Source organism: Vidua chalybeata, chromosome 1 (genome assembly GCF_026979565.1).
Source record: "Vidua chalybeata isolate OUT-0048 chromosome 1, bVidCha1 merged haplotype, whole genome shotgun sequence".
Classification (NCBI taxonomy): Eukaryota; Metazoa; Chordata; class Aves; order Passeriformes; family Viduidae; genus Vidua; species Vidua chalybeata.
This window is the reverse complement of record NC_071530.1, coordinates 110,651,931-110,677,644: the sequence shown is the minus strand read 5'-3', so window position 1 is coordinate 110,677,644 and position 25,714 is coordinate 110,651,931. Positions and strand designations below refer to the sequence as shown.

Genomic DNA, 25,714 nt, shown 5'->3' with positions numbered 1-25,714 from the left:
TGTGCTCTTCAACACGTTCATCAATGACTTGGATGCAGGACTGGAAGGGACACTGAACAAGTTCACAGATGATACAGAACTGAGAGGAGCTGCTGCCTCAAAGGCAGGGAGGCCCTGCAGAGAGACCTCAACAAATCAGAAGACTGGACAATCGCCAATCATATGAAGTTCAAAAAGGGTGAGTGCTGTTTTTGGCACCTGGGAGGGGACAACCCTGGAGGTATGCACATGAGATGCTGGAAATCAGTGCATAGACTGGGGGTCCTGGGGTCCTGAACATGAGTTAGAAGTGTCCTGGCAGCCAGGAGGGACAACCATGTCCTGGGGGGCATCAGGCACAGCATTACCAGACAGGCAAGGGTGGGGATTGTCCTGCTCTGCTCAGGAGAAGCCTCATCTTGAATAGTGGGTATAGTTTTGGGCACTGCAATATAAGAAAGATATTAAACTATTAGACAGAATCCAAAGGAGTCAACAAAGATGATGAAAGGCCTAGAGGGGAAGCTGTATGAGGAGTGGCTGAGGTCACTTGGTCTGTTCAGCCTGGAGGAGTCTGACGGGAGACCTCATCACAGTCTACAACTTCCTTGTGAGAGGAAAATGAGGGGCAGACACTGATCTCTTCTCTGTAGCGACCGGTGACAGGACTCAAGGGAATGACCTGAAGTTGTGTCAGAGGAGGTCTAGATTGGATATTAGAAAAAGGTTCTTCACCCAGAGGGTGGTTGGGCATGGGAACAGGCTCCCCAGGGAAGTGGTCAAAGCAGTGAGGCTGGCTGAGTTCAAAAAGTGTTTGGACAATGCTCTCAGGCACATGGTATGACTCTTGGGCATGGTGCTGTGCAGGGAGTTGGACTCAATTATCCTTGTGGGTCCCTTCTAACTCAGCTTATTTTGTGGTTCTGTGATTCTGTGAAAACAGTGAAGGAAGTAATATCTACAATGAGATGCAACAGTAATTTCTTCTGTTTTGGTCTTTAGTTATCATTGTCTATAATGTTGTGAAGTCAGGAGGACCCCATGCTGCTGATGTAAATATATGGATCAAATGCAAACGTAAAATTTGGATGGTATTTTATACCAGTGAGAGATTAATGTATGTTGTGTTTTGCCAAATATTTCAGATCGAGAAATTCTCTTCTTCATTTTTGCTTCCTCCCTATTTTCCATCCTGTTGTAAGCAGGACGATGGCAACTGGTTAACCACATTCTGTTCCAGTGCTGACTTTGTCTAGTAGTGCCTGACACAATGGCTGTAGAGCCATTTCTAAAACTTTCTGGAACATTTTCCAATTATCACATCTCCCTCCATGGCAATGAAGTTGAGAACACTAACAGAGATAGACTGCTAGCATTTACAGCACTGCCTTATTAGTCCTGGCTTGGTTTAGACAACACTCTGGGTGGTATTCTAGTAGCTGGTTTATATTAGTGTTGCCTTAGCTGAGAAAGATACATTACCTGTAGAAAGAAGAAAAAATATTGTACACAAAACACACAAAATCCTTTGTGAACACCTTCTTTAGGATGAAAACAAGCAAGGTTGAATGTGTCACTGTAACAATAAAAAATTTTCAGTGCCCATATACAAACCTTAAGACATGTGAAACATTCTCTTTTTTTTTTTTTTTTCATTGTGTGCCACATATTTACTCCCTTTTCCTTTTTTATTACTAAGGAAATGAGGAAATTTTCATGAAAACAAGAGCTTATATTCTTACAAGTTTGTCAATTCCTGCTTATATTTTCCTGTTCTGAAGGGATTGGAGTCTTCCGTACAGGGTACCGTAATTGCTTCCAACTCAACGAGCTGTGATGAATAAGAAGCAGGAACTTTTAAACAAAGACCCTGTTTTCATGCAAATATTCTCAGTAATAAAGCATAGAGTAAAAGAAATATGTGAAGTTATGTTTTGCAGAACTGCTACTTAAAGCAAAGCAGCTTTGTAGAACGAAGCCAAGTCTGGAGTTTTCTAACTGCATGAAGGGGAAGTGAGTTTGAGCCTTTTCTCAAGGGATTCAAAATGTCGCCAAAGAAGATTGTTAAAAAATAAAGACAGAATATATCCCAGTATAATTCTCATTGGCATCATCAACATCACTCTGTGTGAAAAGATCCTAACCAGAACACTGGTTGACACTATTCCCACATTTCATGAATTCATTCTCACATTTCTTTATAAACCTAGAAACACACAGCCTCTTTCCCCCAAATATTTAGCAAGTAGGTTCTTATAAGCCATTTCTGAGTCATTGCTTTGGTCTATCTCATCTTAATTTTCCAAAATCAGCAGTAACTTAAGAAAAATAAAGAAGACTATTGGAACTGGAAACAATTTGTAGAAAAAATTATATTGAACAGTAATTAATAGTTTAGGCTTTGCTCCATGATAGCTCATTCAGTAGATAAATCAAAACCTAGACAACCTTAATCCATTTGAAGTTTTCATACATTAGTACTACCAAGTAATTACCTTTATTTTCTGACCTCCTAAGCAGCAAATACCTTGGAATTACCATCAAGGATACCCTTCTAGAGTGGTCCTTTGCCAGTAATATCAGTAGGTGGAATGGTGACTATTTTCTCAGGGAAGCTGTGCCACAGGAGAGTCCTATCTTCCCAAATGCAATCAGGTGACTGATTACTGAATCACTCAGGAGATTCTGTCATGTTGTGAGACCAAAGAAAGAGAGCACAGTCAAGCCCATGCAGTGTGTGAACACTGACTTGTACCTCCACAAGCATTAGGGCTTGCAGTGCTCATTGTTGCTGCCACTACTGGGCTGTAAAGGACGCAACAGGACACTTCCACTGAAATTCTCTCCAGAAGAGAGGAAAAGCACTACCAGGTGTGTAGTTTAAAGCAAACCATTTGGAGCTGCAGTTTTGTTTTTCCTCAGCACATCTTCTGTCAGTTCAGCATGGATGATTTTCAGTCTGCACAGAAACGGGCTTTCCATCGTAACTCATGGACATGGCAAGTCAGAAGTGTCAAAATAATTTTTTCTCACTATGTCAATGAATAAAAACCCAACAGACAGGAAATTCACATCCTCAAAGGCTACCCTTAGCCATGCAGTAATGCCATATCAAGAACTGTGCTGAAATACAGTGCGTGTTTTCCAAACACTCCTCTTTGGCAGAAATCAGATGACAGATTTAAGCCAAAAAACTACTCTCTATTTTTCAGCAAGTTTAAAAAACTTGAAAATGTCTCTCAGCTTTTTCCATGGACTTGGTTCCATGTCACTGCAAGATTGTAATTTCATCTAGAAACCCTGATAACTCCAATGAGAGACATCAGGCCCCATTCTGCCTGTCTTCACTTTCTATTGCCAGTGGACTTGTTAGAGCTGATAATTCAAAAAATACAGTATTTATGATATTCATGATTTACTTTAAACCTTTTTCACAGCTTGATGCACATGAAGCAATTCAAATAGCCAAAACTCTGTTTTGCAACTAACACTTCATTCCACTGAATGGAAATGTTCACACATCTGTTGGTGGTGTATTGTTTCAGGATGGCTGCAGAGCAATCAAGCCAGCAAGGCATGGAAGTGGTGTCTCCACACCAGAGGAGAGAAACTTTCATTTTCTGGCAGAGACAAGTGAGTTCTGCAAATGCAGAGCACAGAACAGCCTCAGTCCATAGCATCGAAAGACCAACACAGTCCCTCTACTCAAGGATGCCACAGGAGTTTCAATTTCAGCTGAGTAACAGGTTGTCATTAGAACTCTTGAAAGGAGGAGGGTCTGTGCAAGCCCTTTTCATTGCAAGGAGATTCCAGACTGTGTTAATAAACTCTGTTAATTCTGAAACAAAAACCCACCACAAACCAGACAGTGAACTTAACCCCATGTAGTTTTTCTTATTTAAATATAATGTGATAGTACTACTTTCAGAGTATCAGATGATCTAAAAACGGGAGATTAAAAATCTGCACTCTAAATTCACCGTATAAATTCTGCTGAAGTTACTATACACATACACATGATATATATATGTAATGAGTGTAGGTTCTGCAAATACACTCTACAATGTATGTTTATGTGAAAGTGAAGCCATATACCATGTAATTGACCTTTTTTAAATCACCAGTTCTTTATGATAAGCATAATGTTTGTGTCCTGTGTGCTTATCCATTGTCTGGCAGGGTGGGTGGGGTTCCAGGATGCTCCTAGGACTTCTGGCCAAGTTTCATGACTGGAAGCAGTCATGAAACATCCATATGATATGAAACATATCTTCCATGAACACAAATCAAAAATCTTAACTGTAAAACAGATGAACAAATCCAGCTGCACTTAATATTACTTGAGTTTCTACTCTCCATCCCCACTTCACACCACAGGTGGTTTTCACCCATGTTTGTTTCATGAGAGCCTGTACTGGTAGGACAAGGAAGAATGGCCTTAAGCTGAAGAATTAGATTAGATATTAGAAGGAAATTCTGTACTGTAAAGGTGGTGATGCACTTGAGCAGATTTCCTAGAGTGTTACCTGAAGGTGTTCAAGGCCAGGTTGGATGAAGTTCTGAGTAACTTGGTCTAGTGGAAGGTGTCCCTGCCATGGCAGATGATCGTTAAGATCATCTAGTTAAGATCGTTAAGATTCCTTCCAAACCATTCTGGAATTATATGATTCTCTCTCCTGCCTCAAAACAGTTTCAAAAAATAAATAATATTTCTGGTGTTTTTAAGACATGGTCCAAACTTGACTGAATTTAGGAGTGTGTCTCTTCTGAGAAGGCACAGGGCTCTTTACAGAATCCAAAGTGATACTCCTGGATATGGAATTATTTTTTGATCTACTAAACCTTGCCTGCTTATTTCAAGCATTTTACTCATCTATGCTATAACTGTCTGGATTGTCACTCCTGGCTCCGTCACATCTTCCTTTATCCCCTTTGCTTTGTGTGCGTACTTTGGATTCAGTCACAGCACAGTATCAGTGTGATACGGAAGTTACTGAGACCCTCAGCAGGAGGCTGGGTTGAGAACAATTATCTGACAGAATTGTTTAGCAGTGCAGCCCAATCCATGTTACGACCCTTTTTCTAAATGTAGATCTAATGGCACATTAAAGCAATATTACATCTCATAAAGCCTGCTGGGTAAGAGTTCAGCGAGGTTCCCCTTGCTCCCCTTCTGCACAGCAGTTCCTTTGTTACTGCCTTGCCTCTAGATCCTGTGATGGACGGGAGTCCCGTGCTCCTCTAACACTAAAATGGGGCTGCCAAGATAATTTATGGGCCCTGTGGCCAACGAAAAGTCTCAAGCCTCATTGGGTTATCTCTAAGTCCTGCTTTTCTCCGTCCATTGTGCCAGCTTGTTCTCTCAGATTTTACACGTGGCAGGAATGGTTTCACAACACAAACATCCTTCAGAGCATTGCTTTTAAACAGCTTTGCCTGTGTCTGAGGTGGTGCTTCCAGACAGAAAGCAGAAAAGCAAACATAGGACTAAGGAAAGAGGGGAAAGAGGGGAAAAGGAAGAGGGCGAGAGAGGGGAGGACAGGTACATGTGAGCTGGGCTAGATGGGAAGATGGAGGCCAGGTTAAGGTGCCCATGCACAGGGTCAGCCCAATGGACCAGCATGTGCTGGCTGGGTGCCTGAGGAAGGGCTTCTCCTGGTTCTCTTAGCACCTTCGGCTTTTGCACCAGAAATCCAGGCTCAGTGTAAACAGCACGACAGCCCATGGAAGCCTTTTTCTGCAGGACACAAGAGAGTGAAGTAAGGTGCTCGCTACTGCCTAGATCTGGGCAGTAAAAACACACAGCTGCCTTTCCACTGGGCCCTTCCAGGCCCCGAGTGACTGGATACCCAGACACAGGTGGGATTTCTGCAGAAGAAACCCGAGGCACAGCACAGGAGCCCCGTAGCCCTCTTCATTTCAGCGACCTGAGCCGAAAACGGCAGATGTTTGGGTTGCGGTGGATTTTGGGCTCCCCTCCCGCCCAACGAGCGCCGAACCCGGGGCGGCTGCTGCTCGCTGCCCGCCGCAGCGCGGGGTGCGACGCCGCGGGCACGGCCGGCCGAGCCCCCGCCCGCCCGCGGGGCCGAACGCGCGGCTGCGCTCCCCGGCGCCGGCTTGCGCGGACGGTCCCGGAGGCGACGGGAGATGCGGAGAGCGCTGGAGGGGGGGCGGCCTGGGGAAGCGCGGTCCCTCCGCTCTGCCGGGCGGGGGCCGGGCCGCGGGGCGGCGGCGGAGTGGCTTCGCTCCCCGTTTCCCAGGGAAAACCCAGCCCAGCGGCGGCCACGTGTCCCGCAGGGATCCCACCGAGCCCGCCGCGGCCCCGCCGACCGATGCGGCGCAAAGCGCGCGGTACCGCCGGCCCTTCTTCCGCTTCGCCGGCAGCGCGGGCGAGGTGGCGGAGGGTATGTCCGCCGGGGGCGCGGAGGCCGACGGCCCTCCGCCACGGCCCTGCGCGCGTTTCTTGCTCCAATAAGCAATAATTAGGTCCTCAGCTAATGAAGTGTCAGCTGATCCCCTCGCTCCGTCTGCGCGCGGGGAGGCGGGGGGGGGGGGGGCTGCGCCCGGAGACATCGCCATGGAAACGCTGCCCTCGCCTCTCTTCCCCCCGCCGCAAACCCCCCCACCCCCCGTCGGCCCGGGCCGGCTGCGCGCCGTCCCCCGCGCCCCGCCGCGCCCGCGGAGGCGGGAGCATCCCGACATGGGACAGCGCTGCCCGTCACCGCGCCGCGCCGCCGTCGCCACAGAAACTTTTGTCCCGGCGGCCAATCAGGGCGCGGGGGGGGCGCGGAGCGGCGCTGGGCCCGGCCCGGTGCGCCGCCGCCGCCGCCGCCAGCCCCGCGCGGAGCGCAGCGCGGAGCGGCGCAGCCGAGCGGAGCGGAGCGCAGCGGCGGCCCCGGCGCGCATCCCGCGGACGGGCGCGGGCCGGAGTCGTGCCCCAGCCGAGGAGGTGCCGCACGGCTGCGGAGCGGGGGCGCGGAGCCGGGCGCTGGATGGCGGAGGCGCGGGCGGGCGCGGCCGCGGAGAGGCGACGAGAGGAAGCGCCGCGGCGGAGCCTTCCCCCCCCGCGGAGGGGGTATCCTGCCTGACGCGGCGGGGGAGACCGGGGAGAGCGCGGAGATCTCCGGCGTGAACTGAAGCTGTGGCAAAGGGAGGGGAAAAAAAAACACAGGATATTTTTTCTTCTTCTTCCCCCTTTACAAAACGGGGGTTTATGCTTAGCATCCGCACGCAAACTTACTTGAATGCCTTGTAGCCAGTTTAGCTCAGAAACCAAAGGATACCCCACACCCGAGGAGTCCTACATGTGTGACCACCATCATTACACTGGCAGAGCAACGAGAGCCGCCTCCTTTCCTGTACCAACATCCTCCTGGGACTGATCTCTTCTCTGGTCCAATATCCAAGCCTATCTCATATATATGGGTTGTCTTTCTTTCTTTCTTTCTTTTTTTTTTTTTTTTTTTTTTTCCTCCCCTTCCATCGGCTGGGATCGCTATGTAAATAAATAGAGGAAAATTCCTGAAAGGGCATATGAAAATTCAATGGGACTCAATATGAGGAAGTGAAATTCTCACAGACCATTTTTTAAAAATTAAAAATTATGTATTTTAAACGCGGATTGGATGCATTAGGCTTAGAAAATAGCAGGTAAGAACTTTCTTTCTTTCCAGTACCTTCATGCCCGGAGCGGGGATATCTGAAGCAAAGCCGCCCAGCCTTGGAATAAAGGGGGAGCAAAGAGACCAGTGTGCCCTTCAGTGCTTCTTCCATCCTGCGCGGCGCGGCGGCTTTGGGGAGAGACACAGCCCGCCAGGACAGAGACAGAAAGCTCAGAAAGCCTTCGGAGAAAACAGCCGAGGGCTGCCGGGGCGGACTAGGGTGGGCTTTTTCTCTTCTTTCCGTTCTTTTTTTTTTTTTTTTCCTTCCCTCTTCTTCACCTGCACTATCCAGGGTGAATCCGGGTGCAGTTGATGTATGGAAAATAAGAAGGATCCGAGTCAATATTTTCTTTTTTCTTCGCTATACCGAGGGATAGGATTTTAATTATTTATCCACCCGAACCCTCTCCGGGTAAGACGCTGCTGGAGCCAGTGGGATAGTCCTGCCTTGCACAATTATTAAAGAGACTGATCACGTACAGTGGAAGGATAAGAGGAACCTTCACCAGATCCGTTTTTCCTCCTGTGGAAAAAAAAAAAAAAAAAGAAGGAGAACATTGCCACACTATTGAATTGATTGCTACCCCCCCACCCATCCCCCTCCCGACCCCCCACCCCCCCGAGCCACCACCACCACCACAAAAAAAAAAAAAAAAAAAAAAAAAAAAAAAAAAAAAAAAAAAAAAAATCCGCTGGGATCTGCCTGCACCGGGACCTCCTTCGCTCCGGCTCGGAGGTGGATGCATTTTTCATGAGCGCTGGGTGAACAGGTGCAAAGTGCGGCGGGGCGGCCCGGCCTCGTACCCCGGCCCGCTTCGGGGCGGCGTGTGCGTGTCCGTGTGTCTGCCGTGTCTGTGTGCGTGTCCGTGTGTGTGTGTGTGTGCGCCCCGGCGTGTGCATGTGTGCGTGTGTGTATTAGGAGATTATGGAGAGCAGCGACCGGGACATGTACCGCCAGTTTCAGGACTGGTGCCTCAGGACTTACGGGGACTCAGGAAAAACCAAGACGGTGACCCGTAAAAAATACGACCGGATCGTCCAGCTCCTGAACGGCTCCGAGTCGAGCTCCACGGATAATGCCAAATTCAAATTCTGGGTCAAATCTAAAGGCTTCCAGCTCGGCAACTCGGACGAGGTCAGTGGTGGTGCTGGAGGAGGGAAGCAAGTGCTGTACGTGCCAGTCAAAACCACGGTTAGTAGAGAATTGTCTTCCTTGTTCTATGTCGACCGCTGCAGCCCGCTCCGGGAGCGAGAGGCGCAGGGGGAGCCGCAGCCACAGTTGGCTCCTTCCTCCCTCTTCCCCCAAGTCATCATCACCATGTTGCGTTTGCCTGTCACATTATACACCGCCGAGGTCTTTGTGGGTCCTTTTATTTAAAGCGATCGTGCGCACAACGCACCCCGCCGGGTCGGTGTCGTTCTCCTCCTCGTCCTCCTCGTCCTCCTCGTCCTTCTCGTCCCCTCCGTCCCCACCGGGCCGCTGCGGCGGGCTTAGGGTGTGCTATTGTCCCGCCGCCGCCGCCGCTCCGGCCATTGTGCCGGGCCTCGCCGCCCCGGGCAGCGGCCCCCGCCGCCGGCGGGGCTGATGGATGGCGCACGGGGGTACCCTGCCTGGCACAAAGCCAGGCGCGGCGCCGGGCGGTGGTTCCCCGGGATCTCTGTTGGGGTTTATTTATTTATTTATTTATTATTAGTATTATTTTTATCATTTTTTCTTTATTGTTATCCCGCAGCCCCGGCGCCGCCGCCGAGCGGCCACGAATGTGCCCGGCTTGGCTGTGAAGCGCCGGCTGCGCTAGTAAGGGGCGGCGGGAGAGAGGGGATGCTCAACAAAGGGAGGACGGGGTTCCGCATGACCGAGGGAAGGGTGTATTTTGTGATACTTTCTGGGGTTGCAGGAGCCCCTCAGCACTCCGTTCGATGCGCTAGGGTAGCGTGGCATCCCCGGCAGGCGCTGGCATTACGGGCTCGGCGCAGGTCTGACAGCGGGAGAGCTATTATGCTTGGTGGTGGCAGGAGCGAGAGATTTTCCTATTTAAGAAGATGGGGACTGTTGGTTGCAAGTAGGTTTTGCCTATTGAACTCTCTTAATGTATCATTATTCTTACTTCTTATGTGCTGGGTCACGCAAGCTAAGCTTCTTTTGTCTGTGCGTGGGGCGGGTGTGGAGGGGGAGCCGAGAAAGGAAACCCGGCAATTAAAAATATTCCTGCCTGGGCATTTGGCTTGGATGAGCAATATTCTCTCCTTTTTTTTTTTTTTTTTTTTTTTTTTTTTTTTTTTTTTTTCCTGGAGTGGCAGCTTATCCGGACCTAACGGGAAGGTTGTTGGGTGGCGCAGCAATGGGGGCTTCTTGGAAAGTATTCTGGGTTGGGTTGTGACGTAGGCTGCTGGGGAAATCTGCCTCTCTTTGCCTTGCTGAAGTCATAAACCTGGGCATTCCCAGGGGCTGGCTTGTATTTGCCCCCTTGTCATCAGCACCGTCATGGCTGTGAGGAGGCAGAAGTGGGAAATTAATTTTAAAGAGGTCTTCAATGTGAAGATTTAAAGTAAAAGAGAAGCTCTGGACAGTTTTTTTCTTTCTCTGTGGTTTTTATTCACTGAAGTGTTTCAGGTCTGTCTATAGATTCAGATGATTTGGTGGATCTCTGTTTTAGTGTTACAAGATTGATTGCTCATCTCTGAGCCCAGACCATAGATACAATTTATAACAAAAAGGTTGCCTAAAGCAGAAGTCTTCAATTAGCTTAGTATTTTTAAATATCTCTTCTGCTCACTGAAACAATTATTTTGAAGGGCCAGTGGGTAAGATTGTTTATTCCCAAGACTATTATTTTCACTATGAGTTCAAAACTGTAAGCAAATTCAATATTTTTAAAAATGACATTGACTACCCTACTAAATAAAGAGGATAACCTTAATTTTACACAATGGAATTTAAAAATTAAGTGCTTTTCTGGTCCTCTGAAACACAAGACTCAGTGATGATAGGCTTGTTTATTTTCTCTCACCTTTGCTAAGCCATGAAAGCCTGGAGTCCCACTTTCCATCCTGTTTTCTATTTTAAGAACACAGAATCAATTTTTATTTTTATTTTTTCCCACAAGGGATTTCAGTGAGAGGTTGAGCATCTTGCAGGTCTTACCTTATGTACATTTGTGGGAATCACACCCTTAGCTGTGAATGTCTCTGTATGTCCCTATATATGTATTTATATATATATTGGAGTAAATCTCTTCATATAGTTTAGGAACCAAGCAGGAATTCTAATAAAATTAGGACTACTAATGAAATCAAGAAAGGAAAAGTTAGCATGACCTATCTGTAAGCAATTCCTGAATATCTGTAAATAACCCAAGCAATGACATATAAACCTTTTCAGAAGAGGTCCTTTATGTACGTGCAATTTCCTCCTGCTGGCCATCAGAAATTTGTTGTCCAACGTAAATGGGAAAAGAGGACGCTCGGCAACATTCAGCTCTGAAAAACAAATGCCAGCCTTTCCTAAACCCATGAATCTGGTGTCACTGTCCCACCACAAAAGGCAGAAGAGTATTTAAACAGACCCGCAGGGTGGCAGTGGTTTGTATGAGCTACTGCCAGGGCCAGGGCAGTGCCTGCCAGGCACTGAAGGCTCAGAAAGAACATGTTTGACAGAGCAGGGATGCAGCTCCTGGTGCAGAGAAAGTCAGTGGCAAAGCTCCTATTGACTTCAAGAGGTCTAGAATTTCACCCAGATGGGAATGATAAGTTACAGGGGGAAAAAATTGGGTTTTCATCAGACAGTAATTGTTGGTAAGCCTTAAAAGCCCATTCTCTCATTTCTTTACCTCTTAATTATTATTTAAGTGTTTTTAAATTTGTGATCATTTTTGTTTTTTCCTCCCCTCTCTCATGGTCATCCCATACATTCGGGCCTGTCCAGTCCTCAGAGACAGCCCCAAAAGGTAGCAGAGCCCCAAACTGTGAACTCTCCTTCATCCTCTCCCTCTTTTTGTCCATCACTTGATCTCACCATAGGTAAAATTAATTTAAATTTAAAATTAATCACTGCATGAGCACTCCCTGTTCAATAACAGGACGGATGAAATTACAAGTTGGACTCTACAGTTACAAGCTGGTCAAAAATAAGCAAATATTCAAATACTTTGTTAGGAATGACTCTCTCCTTGAAGCTTTAAGATTTGCTGCTCAGCTTTGCTGTCAGCCAGAGAGATTTGCTCCTGATGGTGCTGTAATCCACTGCTGCTGGTAATTAGACATCATTACTGCTGCGTTAAAGGGAAAGAGAGAAGGAGAGAGGACAGGCTGGGGCTAATTAACTACTTGATTCTAATGAAAGAAAGAGAGCCTGATAGCAACTGGGAGGTTGCACCGGAACAGGCTAGATGTACAACACAGACTTAATTGAAGCAGGGAGTCTTGCAGTCTCACAGTAGCTCAGGCTTGGTCTACTTTCATATTCTGTGGGCAGTAGTGAACGAGGTATTATTCTGTTTTTCCCTTGCCTGGTTGATAAGTAGCTCAGAATCACAGGCCTGCCTTCAGTATCAAGTTTAAGCATGCCAGCAAGGAGAATGCATAGATGATTATGTGCTGGCTTAATCTATTTTACGGGCATGGTCTCCTCAAGAACAACAGGAACAAATCAATTTCTGAATGTTCACATCCCTCTGTGGCCTAGGAGATGCACTTTTGGTCACCAGGCAACAACACTCCCTGCAAAACAGCCATTTTAGGTCCAGAGCGGGACAGCACACAATAAGGTATTTCTGTATGCTTAAGGTATTCCTGCATGCAACCTAGTGAGTGTTTCACTTCTGCAACTTTTCAGATTGTTTCTGTCACCACTGTAGTTTTTCTTTCATCAAGCCCAAGCTGCACTTTGTGAAAGCAGTGAAATGATGTCTGCCTAGACACACTGTCCAAATAAAACAGGTTAGGCCAACAAATATGCCAAATGGTTGACACTGTTGACTTTTAATAGTTGGTACTCACCAGCCATAAGGAGTTATGGAACTAGTATCTCTAGTAAGATATCCTTTCTAACTGTATACATTATTTCTATGGTGTGTTTTTGAAAATTATTTTCTGCATAGTTTCTTTAGCTGGAGCTATTTATTGATTGGCAACTTGAAAACAAATTTCTCCTCACCACTCTCCTTTCTCTGGCTTGATATTGTGTGTGGACACAAATATGGACTCTAAAACTTAGTCTTGATTTAAAAAGATGTTATAAAATAATGGCTCGAGCTGTATCAGCAGACTTTAAGCAGAATTTTCCATTAAAAAGAAGGGCCAAGATGACTGCAGGATAGCTTTTAAATATAAAATTTACACAGTGTTAGCAAACTAATAGAATATAACCTCAAAGGCCAAGTTCAGTAATGACTTTTATGTCATTACTAATTTGAAATTACTTCATTGACTTTAATGATATCACAGACCTAATGTATGAATTTTCCTGTGCTTTCTTTTATATTTTCCAAATATAAGCAGAGAATGAACTTTCATTCTGAAACCAAATTTTGTTTAGCTTCAATCTTTAGATTCTCCAGGAGGGTCTGGTACCTCATGGGTTGCTGGTAGCAGACCAGCAAGGTTTTCTGCAGGTGCAGGGCTGTACTACTGAACCTGATTACAGGATTTAAGGCTTAAAATTATAGACCAGTCAGCTCTAAGGAACAGGCTATGTCCCAACCCACCGCTTGTTCTGTTGGACATGAATAATAGTAGATAGATACAGTTTATGTTCCTTTTCTTTTTAGATAAATTACTTTGTTTATGAACAATAGAAAAAAACAGATCACAACATAAATAGCTCATAGGTCAAAATTTATTGCTTTAAATTATCTTACATTTAAAATTGTTCATTATTTTAGGGCATTTTGTAGCAATTTGAAAATAAGCATTTTTAATTTTATTTTCTCCCCATTTTTGTACCCATCAATAGAAAAAAAAAATATAAAAGTGTTTGTCAAATGTATATTGGTAGCTCTGTAGCCCACTGAACTGCCAGCACATAATGGCAGTAAGTACCGCAGAAAGGTGACGCTGAGGGTGAGCTATAATTTATCCCAAGGTACGGTGCTGGGGAGTTTTACAGTCCCATTAAATGTACCTTCCAGGCTCAGGAGTGGTATTCAAACCCTGCCACATCCGCCCTGTTCTAGCTGCCCACCACATTTTCCTTAACCCCTGTTCAGGTCTGCAGAGCTCTGTCTCCTCCCATTACCCGCAGCCTCTGCCCTGCTGTTTGCAGACCTCCTGATGGATTCAGAGAGGAGGGATGCTGATGAATCAGAGAGGGAGTGCTGGAAAATGGTCACAGCAGATGGAACAAAACTGGTTTAGTTGGCAACTCTTAATGCAGGCAATCAGGGGAGTGTTCATGAATAAAGAGAATAACTCTGTCCTGGAATTAAAAAATATTAAAGCACCCATATGTAAGATGCCATCTCCACATGCGTGTGTGAGAGAGGCAAAGGGACAGGAGAAGCTGAGATTTCATAGTAACAATGTTGAGTTGGAATTTTCAAAGAAAAATGAGCCAAGGAGAGAAGATTCTTAAAAACGAAGTGTTTTAAGGTTAGAAAATGTTGACTTGACTTTAGAAACATGAAATAGAGTGTAGCAGTGTGCAAACAAAACCTAGCGCTGGTGTATCCATCCCATACATACACATGTGGTGAGAGACAGGATGAAAAATTCAGTGCTATCACCTGGGCAAAGGCCAGACTTGCAGCTTAAAAGCCCAAATCTTTCCAGTGATCAGAAATAAAACCTCACAGTTTGATTTTCATGCTTCTGTAAACCTTTGCTGAGAAGAATGAGGTGATAGTGAACTTGTTTCTTCGTTCTTACCCTGAGTCTCTTGTCAGTGAAGCTGCACTGGATTTGGTCATGATGCAAGGACTGCTGCTCAGATGCTCCAGGCTTGATTTTCTTTGGATGCACTGAGTGCTGTTTCTGTGGCTACACAGCTATGTGATCAGTGGGAAATAAACTGGAAGGTTAGGGCTAAAATGAGCTGTTAGGCATCAGTACAGCATGATGGGACCTTTTCTGATCTTTTTACAGAGAAACTTTCTTTCTCTATCCTCTGGGGTGATCACCATTGCTGTTGTTCAACTCTAGACTGAACGGAGACAGGATCTGGGGAGGCTACACCAAGAGACTGCAGGTAGAGAGGGCTTCCCATGAACATGGGCCTCTGGGGGAAGAAGGCTAGTGCCACTGCTGGATAAATGTGGGAGTTAATGATTCAAATTTCATTTTACACTAAAAAAATAAAGTAAAATTGGCTGACACTGAACTGTGAGTTTGTCTGCTGTTGAAAGGAGGCAACTAGCAGCTGTTGGGTTTGGTCTGAAGGAAGTTATTTGGGTCCCAATCTTCCCCAGTTATGCAGGATACACCTGCATAAGAGAGTTTGCTGGTAAAAGAGGAACAAAATAAGCAGAGCGTATAAATGAGGTAGATGTGGAGAAAGATCATGAGACAGTGTGGCAGTAAACACACTCTCCAGGAGGGAGAATCATACCAGATTCTGCAGCCTCCCATGCATTGCAGAGCATCACAGGCATCTTGTGTTCCTTGTTGAGTATGTTGACTGGTCAACACAGTCACCAAAATTAGTAGAGCTTTACAGGATGTTTTTGTCTTGTCTGTGTCATTTTAAACCTGCCAGAAACCTCTCTGACTTTAGAAAACTCAGGCAGTGTTCAAGAGCACTGAAAGTGATCCCGCAGCTTGCTTAAATTATCTTTTTGTGCTCTTTAAATAGATGAGTCTCAAAACTTTACAATTCCACTAGCAAGGTATTTTTTTAATAGTTTATGAACATACAATATCCAGGCATTGCCAATATACAGGAAAGAAATGCCACAGGTTATGGCATTGAGCATGTTTTCAGATGCACATGGATTTCTTAGCGATGATCAACTTTGTCACAGACAGTTGTACAAGCTTCTAACTGCTTATTCAATAACTCTGCAAGCTGCAAAACTTGACAGTTACTGTGTACATTTGCTGGGATTACAGTCTAGTTGTTGAAATTCAAATGGGGTGTTTGAAACATTTCCTTGTATATGTGGATACCCTTCAACTTAAGGGCCTATCTGTAGTGAACAGTTTACTTAATACAACTGATCTATGTTAGACTTAACCTCAAGTAGAGACTTTTTTCAGAAACAAATATTCTATATAGACTTGGAAGGACAATGTTTATCAAATGACCTACTTCTGCCTAGGATGAAACCCATGAAACGTTTTTTACTTGAGAGCCTGTAATTAAACTCCTTAGGGAAAAGGGAGGTTTTTTGTATTATATTGATAGTAAGGTCTGTGTGTCTGAAGCTTTTGTACATTTTGTTACCCCAGAGATTTTAATACAAGACATGGATGCTACAACATTTTGACTGTACTTAGAGAAAATTTACGTGGTGAGATTACTTGCACTTAAATGACTTATGAATCTAACTCACTGACAAGCTTTTAAATGAATATGACTTGTGATTGCTCTTTTTTTTTGCCTCTGGACTTGCCAGGTGGAGTCTGTAGAAAACTTTTGTTCAAGGCAGATCCAGAGCTGAAGTAGCTGCCACTAAATCATGACCTATCTGCAGGGTAAAGCAGCATTGTGCTGGAATATGGGAAATCACATTTAGGAATGGACTTTCACTACCCTGAGCTGATAGAAGATGAGTAACAGGCAAATCATTATACAGGTAATTAGATACAGTAAGAGAAGAACAGCTAAGGTATGGCCAGAGGTTTCAGTGGACAGGAAAGATGAGGACTATAAACACATGTCACAAAACTTTATTTTTCAGTGTGTATCTTTTCTGATATGGGTGATGAAGAAGTACCTATCCTGGGTTTACATTTTTCAGGTGATAAAATTGAAGAATGGTCAGAAATAGGGAAATAAAAAAGAGGGGATATTAAATTGCAACGCATCACTGGGACTTGCACAAATTCAAAACCACTAAAGAGTTTAAGAATTAAGTAACTAAAATACTACTAAAAATATACTATTTGCCACTATATATGACAATGATACAGGAGTATGGACAAGAATGTACTAGAAAGGGAAAAAAACAGGGTAGTAAAGATAGCTCATAGAAATAACAGACTAGTGGACCATATCTCAACACTAAGAAAAAAAAGTCAGTAAGAGTCATTAAAAATTATCTTAAGCATAACTATGAACTGGAGCTGGTTGGTGGGACTCATTTGGATTTTGTGGCAGTTAATGATGTTCTTCTAACTTGTGTTCAAGAATCTTTCAGAAATTTTCAGGTGAAAGCTTTGTTTCTTGCTTCCTTCTGAAATGAAACCCATGTGATAGAGACTTTATTAAAGCAGGGTTGCAACTTTGGCTGTGATGACAAATTAAAACTGATGAAGAACTAGGAAACCATAGCAAGAATTTGAGAGCTATGCAATGCACCCCAATGTGCATAGTACACCTCCCCCCCCCCAAAAAAAAATATATATGTATACATATATGTATACATATATACACCTAAAACTCAGGGAGGTGAAGGGTTTTCAACACTGGATAGGAATGCAAATTAATTAAGTCAAATAAGAATTGGGAGGTAAAGTAGAAATATTGCAACACAGAGGGAAAAAAGGGAGAAATCATGGCAGAGGTAGAATTCCCTAGAGACTGTTGCCAGATAATTTACATTTTATGCCATCATTATATTAGCTTTTGGAGAAGAAAGGAAGAATTCAAGCTTTTCAATCACATCTAAAATAGACTGAATTAGTGTAATATCTCAAGGGAAATATTTAGGAATGGTTTCAAACAAATCAATAAGTGTATCCAAAATGACCACAGCACATACAACAAAAATCAGCATTTAGGTAAAATATAGAGAATAACATTGAAAACTTATATTTCTCATACATTAAATGGTATGTCCTTGCCTTTAATAGTATGCTTAGTGTATTTATCTCATCTCTAAAAGGTTGCAAGAGATGAAAGATCCATGGAAGGTAACCAAGCTTATCAAAGAAAAAGGGTACGTACATGAGAAGTAGTTTAAATGGTTATATCACCCAAAAAGATAAACATTAAGAGAAAAAATGCTCAGCAGAAAACAGACATGTAAGAGGTAGAAAGAAAGTGAGAGAAATAGTGTGGTGTAAATACTGGTGAACAGCAGAGAAAATTCAGTCGCTACCCTTTTAAATTCTATTTCATCTCCCAAGGCTCTTTTGACAACCATCTCAGAAGGTAAATTCAAAGCTAGGCCATTTTGATAAACCAAAGAGTTGGAAATGGAAAGTCTGTACTGCTGTCCCTAGAGAAACCCAGCCTGATTAATCCAAAATTTCGTCCAAGGATTTTACAGGAGCTCTGTGGCTCTCATAAGGATGTAGCCTGCTCTTTATGTCAGTTCAGATTTGCAGGCTGGAGCAGAAGTGAGGACAAGGTCATGTTCATGTCCTTCCTGCTCTGTGCCATCAGGAGCGAGGGCATTGGTGTGATGGCATGAACTTGCTGCCTAGCTCCCACCTGGTGTCTTGCAGCATCTCCCCAGGTGTTGTCCCATAGAGCCTCTATCAGGGTGAGTCATGTTCCAGCCCATCCATTAATACAAGGAAAGATTGGTGGGGCATCTTGAAATCCCAGCATCCTCCCATCCCCTTCCACTTTGTCCTGAATTTTAACACTGCTGGTGGTCTGTCTTTGTGCTCTTGTTTCATTAATAGCTTAATAAGTTTTAGGTATGTCTTCTTAGGTTGGCTGATGCTATAGCAGTGGAAAACAAATCGGTCATTATTGCACAAGGCACAGTATTTTGGTTAGGAATTTGTTTATTTACTAATTACTGAGCTCTGAAACATCTTTTGCAGACTCCCTTGCAGACTGGTGCTAGATGGTTCATTGCTCATTTGGGCTGTAGCAGTTTCTGTGGCTTGTTGCTGAGGTGATATCACTAGTCTGGAGGAAGGAGGGAGACAATCAAGTTTCTGAAGTCCAGCACTACCCTATATGAACCAGTGCATGAGATTATTGTGGTTTACACAGAAAGTTTGCAATGAGCTACCTCTGGTTTACAATTTACTGCACTTGTGGTGAGAAAGAATGTGCTGCTTTCACCTCTGGATTTTTGTCTACCTGTGTCAGCTTTTTGAGTGTGTGTATTTCTCGAAACTATTACCAAACCCTTGCTGTAGTGGGAAGAAAAGAAAAAAGAGCAGAATTGTTAGAGGATTAATGACAAATATGAGAGGAATTAGTTCATTCAAATGATGACAATTTCTGAAAGACTTTGCTTTTTGACCAATGGGACCAGGAAGTATGTTATATATATAATTAGGTAACTTGTCCCATTGCATTTCTCAAGAAATGGCATTGGGAAAGAAAAAAGAATGTAGCTCCTTCCTTCCTCCTTTAATCTAGACATAGTCATAGCTTTTTTTGGTGACATCTTTTGATAACCTTTATGTTTTTGTATTCTGAGACTTCGGTAAAGCCCCCTGGCTATGGTTGCTGTAATACTTAAGTATTTAATTTGTACTGAGCAAACAGTCAGCATTCTTTAATGAGTGCTATATTTGAATGCCAGCCATCCATCTAAAATCTGTAGTTTAGGCAGATCTCATCTATTTATCCTTTTTTGTCTCAATTTGGGCTTATCCAACAATGAAATGGGATAAAAAATTTTGTTTGAATGCAGCAGCAAAAACCAGAATTCTCAAAAGGATGTTTATTGTAAACTTCTTGCACACTGACCCTGTGTTTTTTTGGAAAACTTACACAAATCCTCTACCACATCTTACTAATGTAGAAGGCCTCATTATCATTGTTTTGGTGTAACTGAGAGTTGAACTGAGCATATAGGGAGCTTTCAAATAGTTAAATTTGCATCTAAGCAAATTATAAAGCAATATAAATAAAGCTAGCTTTGGAAGTGAATAAAGCTGGTTAAAATAAGACTAATTTCTTCTTTTTTATTTGCTCCTCTTTATAGAAAATTTCAGTATTATTCTCGTCATCCCAATTTTGGCAGGACACATCAGACTTCTAGAAAACTGTGGAACTGAAAATACTGTTTACCTGTATTCCTAATTGAATCTCACATTTTGAACTGGAAGCAAAAGGACTGCTTTCAAAAGCTGAGTACAAAAAAGCATTTCTAAATAGCAGAAAGCAGGTCAAATTTTATTAATAAGTAGAAAATTTCAATTAATAGAATTGTAATTTTTCCTGTTACTTATCATTGAACTTTAATGAATTTATAGGTAATTACAAGATCTCTTTTTTAATAAATTTAATTTTAATGGATGTAAAGTCAGGAAAATTTTCACATAGACAGACTTCAGAACATTCAGGAAATTTGCATTATCATTCTTGCTGTAATTTAAAAGCAGACAAATAAGTAAAGTACAATATAGATGATTAAGTGATAATATTTTAAAGTAAATTAGTATTTTGCCTAATAGAGCCAAAGAGTGAACCAACAGAGCTACAATAAAGCTGAAAAACTGCAGCTGAAGGAAGTTGGAAGGAGTTAAGCCAGTGACATTTGTGAGACTTTGAAGGACCTGTTCTGTCATCTTAAATCATGCTGGGTGAAATCCCCTCCTGGGATGGGACCAGCAGAAGGTCTGTGAATAATTTTAAAAAAAAATTTGGCACAAAGGTTCTGCCCTTGTTTTGAAGACATAATGCAGCCCCTGGCTGATGCTTGGGCTTTGCAACGGTCAGTGCCCGAGGGAGGAGTCCACCCACAAACCACCGCCCTGGGCACTCAATGCCCCCATCAGCTGGTGTTGGTTGACTGGGTAGCAATGACTGAACGCTCAATGGGATACATTTAGATAATATTTGTTTCTATTTGTGAAGAATAATTTATATGTCAGCGTTATCTGGTTTTGCCAAGGTAAATTCCAATGTGCTAGAGACTGGTGCTTAACAAGCATATAGAGAAGTTTATAAAATGTTTGAAAATATCTAGAAAGGTTTAGTAACAGCAAGGCCAAATTCAGCTCTAAAATAACAACAGGGGCACCCTGCTCCCACCTTGTTGGTTATAATCTTCTGCAACATCAGAGTGCACTCAATGCAATGCACTGTGCAGACAGCTCTCTGTTGTAAAAATCCCCAAGTTCTGATTGCTCAAGGAGGAATAAACCAAACCAGAGAATCAGCTTGATTTCAATCCTTTAAGCCATACATATATTTAAGTCAAATAAAAGAGCATCTCTCACCAAGTAAACACACACAACACATATATTCACCCTCAATTACACTGTTGAGGTAGTTTGTTTATTTGTTTTAAAATAATCTCCCTTTTCCATGGATATTGCATTAGGACATCTGCTATGAGGAGAATTCAGATCTCTTTCTTTCTTTCCTGTTTCTTTGAACTATATTTGCATTAGAGCAATCCTGCTTCTAACAAGAGTGGAAGGAAAGTGAGATGAGAGAACAAATGGAGTGAAGTGTTAAAGCCAATCAAATAACAACAAACTTTGGCTTAATAGCTTCCTATGAGCTGATCCTTAAAGCAAGAAAGTCAGCCTGAGAAGAGATGGAGGGTACAGAAAATAAAATAAGCCTAGAGAACACATATTACACATTTCACAGTAATAATAATTATAATAATAAAGCTAATGAAATAAAGCAGGTAAAAGAAGACAGATGTTTTCTGTTAACTGGGTAATAAAACTACTTCTGATCTTCAAAAGTAGTATTTAAGCAGCTAGGCATACCTGTCAGCTACCTAAAAGCACAGAACAACCTTAAGATATTAACAGCATAACAAAACTGCCTGGAAAATGTGTGGAAGATGAAACTTTTTTTTTTTTTGGGGGGGGAAGCACAGGGGGAAGCATTTTTTCAAGGAAATATGATATCAGCAGAATTTTGGATAAATGTCTATTCCCAACCATTTATCCATTTATTACAAATTGGAGTCTATTAGTCAACAGTTAGTTCAATGAGTATCACAGCATGATGTAGCAAAAAGTAACTAAGCAGAATGTTGCTAGACTAAAAAGCTTTTAGTTACACGAATATGCAACCAGTTAAAATAGGTGCTAGATACACCTAGCACTTTGAATTTGGACATGTTTAGCATTGTGCCATAGCCCCAATATCTACCTGATGCCCACAGTGTGTTTTCCTCAGTCTTTGTCATTTGTCTTTACTGCTGCATATTATTATTTACTAATAGGCAGAGAACATTTTTTTCCCCTCTATGCTTCCTTTATTTCCAGACCTCAAGGCCTGCTGTTCCTCATTTTGAATTCCAATCCAATGGCAGGTGCCAAGATTCAGATGTATGTTATCTATGGGCAGGAGGATCAGCCCGTTTATGTGGCATCAGTTGAACTGAACCACTCCCTGTGCTGGCTGCATTTTAATATTTTTAATTTTCCTTTGGAAGGCATGCTATTTTGGTGAGAAACCAAATGCATTCAAAGCTGCACACAACAGGAGATCTACAAATGGGTTTCTAAATCTAGGCTTCTGTAAAATTAAAAAGCCAAACCAAAACAAAAAAACACTTAAACACACATAACTGGAGAATCTATTAGGTCCAGTCCACCCACAACCATCTGGAACACTAAGTTATCTGTCGGATTTATCCAAACAAAACTTTGGACAAAACATGAGCAGAAATGAGGTGAAGAAGTTGAGCTGAAGTAATTTTTGCATAAATCTTTTAAAATGTCCAAGGTAAAGAAGGCAAATTTTAAGAATTACTGAATGATATTACCATAATAATGTGAAATAGACCATTTGAATGGTAAAAAGCTGTTCCCACTGAAGTCAACAGCAAAATCTCACTGACTTCAATAGTAGTAGGATTGGTCTGCTAAGTAGCAAACCATGCTTTAAAAAAATCAATACTTCAATTTTACAAGGTAATACGGTTAACAGTATAGTTGCCTATTATCAGACCCCATAGTCTGTGGATTTTATCTCTCTAATAATGGCAAGGTTTAGCACCTATCTTATGATTCATTGAGAGGAAAGACATAAGCCATTTCAAAGCATTTCCCCTGCCCCAGCCGAGAAAGCTCTCCAGAGGCAGGACGCGCTGCACCGAGCATGCCTCCATCAGCGCCGTGCAGCAGGGATTACTCTGAAATGAATGGCTGCCTCTCTCGGAAAGAAAAAATAGCATTAATCGCTGTGGATCTCGGGGTAGCGTTTGATGCCCAGGGCTTCCATTCCAGCCCTTCGTACGTGCCAACCATAGACAGAGGTGCCCTGAAATGGGTCAGGTTTTCGTCTCAAACCCTACCGATTAAAAAAAAAGAAAAAAAAAGAAAACAACAGGACACCTTTTTATTTTGTATTTTCCTTTTCACGTTTCAAGCATTGCCGCGTTGTGATCCAAAATAGTGCTCTATCCCATACGTTCATCTTTACGCCGAGGATATACATAGATCTTAGCAGATCTAGAGATAGACTTAGGGGAAGGGAGTTGAATTTTCCCTCTCCGGCCGCACCAGGGCAGCCAGACCGCTGCGCGTTTATTCCCTGGAGTCCCCACCGGGGGTTGCCAGGGTCCCTCGGCCTCGGGGCTCGCCGCACGCCCCCGCCCGCGTGTGCCGGCAGCGGGGCGTCCCCCCGCGCCCCGGGTGCGGCGGAGCCGCGGTGACCGTGACTCCATCGGACATAATGAGCGCGGCGGCTCGGCAGACATGTCCCTCACCCCTCCCCCTGCAGCCATATGGTGCCGTAAACAGCCGTGCGGGGACGGGGTTTTGTTGTTGTTGTGTGCGTGTCCCCCGCCCCTTTTCCCCGCGGGTGTCCCCGGGGTGCCGCCGGGACTCCCCAGCGCCTCTCCCCGGGCGCACCTCGCCGGGGACGGGATGGGGAACGGGGGCGGCTGCGGAAGGACCATCTGCCGGGCCACCCCTCGGGGACCCGCGTCCCGAGGTCCCCCCGGGGAAGCAGAGCGGCGGGGACGCCAGCTGGGTGCGGGGGTTGCCCCGAGAGGGGGCACAGCCTTCGCCCCTCTCCCAGCCCGGTGCCGGCTCCATTAATTGATTCAGGGCTCGGGCTGGCATTGAGGGCACGGGGGAGGGGGAGCGGGGAGAGGGTGCGGCTGTGCCTCCATCGCCTCCCCCCCCCCCAGCCTGTTCCTATGGAAACAGTGCAATACCTCCGGGACACACACACACACACACACACCCGCTCCTCGCTCCCACTCGCGGGCGGGGGGGCCCGGCCGGGCCCGGCCACCGCGCCCTCGGCAGCGCCGTTCCCATGGCGACGGGCTGCGGCAGCACCTGTGCGGCCACCGCCGCCCCCTCGGCCCGCTCCCCCCGCGCCCGCCGCATCCCGGGCGGAGAGGCTGTGCCAGCCCTCCAGGGAAAGGGCTGCGGGTGGCTGGGGCAGAGGGGGGTAGTTTGTGCCGCCGCGGTGGGCACGGACAGCCCCTGCGCAGCCATCAGCCTGCACCCAATGTAGGGGATGGGAATACTGTGAGGTACAATAAAATATCGTCTCCAGTGTGTTTCCATAAATGCTCTCTGCCTGCCCGGTGTAGTGGTTGCTGCAGGCACGGGGAGAATTACGCTGGAGATGGACGGGTGATAGAATCATAGGATATTAAGGGTTGGAATGGAACCTAAAGATCATCTACTCCAAACACCCCCTGCCATGGCCAGGGACACTTCCCACCAGACCAGGTTGCTCAAGGCCTTATCCAGGCTGGCCGTGAAAACTGCCAGGGTTGGGGCATCCACAAACTCCCTGGGTAACCTGTTCCCTTGTCTCACCACCCTCACAGTAAAGAATTTCTTGCTAACACCTAACCTCTTTCAATCTGTACCCATTGCTCTTTGTCCTGTCACTATGATTCCTAGTGAAGAGTCCCTCTGCAGCTTCCCTGTAGGCCCCCTTCAGATATTGTGAGGTCTCCATGCAGCCTTCTCTCCTCCAGGCTGAGCAGCCCCAACTTTCTCAGCCTGCCTTTGCAGGGGAGGTGCTCCAGTCCTTTTACCAGCTTCGTGGCCCTCCTCTGGATTTGCTGGTGATGCCCTCCTCTGTCTGAGGAGCTGCGTGGGCAGCCATGGATGGGTTTCAGCACCAGCCAGCCCCGTTCCCGTGTTGCTGTGGATGGGTGCTGGTGTGTGTATGCAGTGATACAGCTGGTACTTAATGCATCAGGGCTGTCCTGCACACCTGCAGGGCACTTGCACCACGGCAGTGTAGCCTGCAGACAGCAAAGGCCTTGGGAACTATGAGCTTGACTTAAGGAAGCCCTTGACTTTGGAAACAAGCCCCAAATCTAAGAAAATTCACCGTGATGTCACACAAGACTCTCCTGACAGGGCTGTGCAGCATCACAGCAGCTACAAATACTTGCTGTAAATAGTGATGTGTCATGGTTGGTGTGACTTGAGGTGCAGGGAATGGAAATAAAACCTCGTGCCACCGTCACTGCTGGTGTTCACTGTTGCTTTCTGCTTTTGCCAGAACTCGGCACTTGCATGTGCAGGTGGCTGTATGGTATGTAGAATAGTATATAGTTACAGCTGTTGCTTAAAATAGTGTTGCTCCATTTTTGGCCCTCGAGATATTACACTGGCTATTACAGGCAATAAAAATATTTGCATATGGTTGTGATAGGAAAACATGGACTTGGGCCCCTGATATGCAAATATTATGATATATTTTGAAGCCAGGTCTGTTCCTCTGAGGAAGACTTGTGGGTGCCTTCTGCCATGTAGCTGATGGGGCAGCCCAGAAACTGGGGAGAGTGGGTAGATAGGAGGAATGTCTTTAAGTACTAGAAGGGGTTTCTCTTTTAGCCATAACAAGAGAAAACTGTTTTTTATCAGCTTCACTAAATGCTGGATTGTGTGGCATAGAATACAGCTGGAGGACTCCTTTTGTATTTAAGAGAGTGCTTCTGAGACCTAAAAAGTTAGTAAAATATCTGACCAATAGTAATATCACACATGAAAATAAACATTTAATTACTTCATGGAAAACTAATCACAAAATTATATCTATATCCTAAAGATGTCAATGTCAAAAAGATCAGGAAATTGTCTTTTTCTTTATAGATATTAAAGTATCTCAA

The 25,714-nt window shown here is 44.5% G+C and overlaps 1 protein-coding gene and 1 long non-coding RNA gene across 7 annotated transcripts in view; one reads left to right on the top strand and one right to left on the bottom strand.

The window, feature by feature from the left end:
• Window positions 1-7,410: 7,410 nt before the first annotated feature.
• LOC128794799 (uncharacterized) lies at window positions 7,411-8,710 on the bottom strand. Its single transcript, XR_008433267.1, has 2 exons — window positions 8,626-8,710; window positions 7,411-8,163 (listed from the first exon to the last, which is right to left on the bottom strand). It is a non-coding gene; the product is annotated as an uncharacterized LOC128794799 (long non-coding RNA).
• Window positions 8,339-25,714, top strand: part of NOL4 (nucleolar protein 4) — a 190,147-nt gene continuing 172,771 nt past the window's right edge. For 2 of the 6 annotated variants that reach the window (XM_053954942.1, XM_053954928.1), the window contains exon 1: window positions 8,339-8,832. In XM_053954942.1, the coding sequence (XP_053810917.1) occupies window positions 8,566-8,832 (267 nt within the window). In that variant the 5' untranslated portion in view covers window positions 8,339-8,565. Of the gene's footprint in view, window positions 8,833-9,381; window positions 9,704-25,002; window positions 25,138-25,714 lie in introns of those variants that run through there. The other 4 variants (XM_053954933.1, XM_053954964.1, XM_053954956.1 and 1 more) reach the window with 4 other exon arrangements.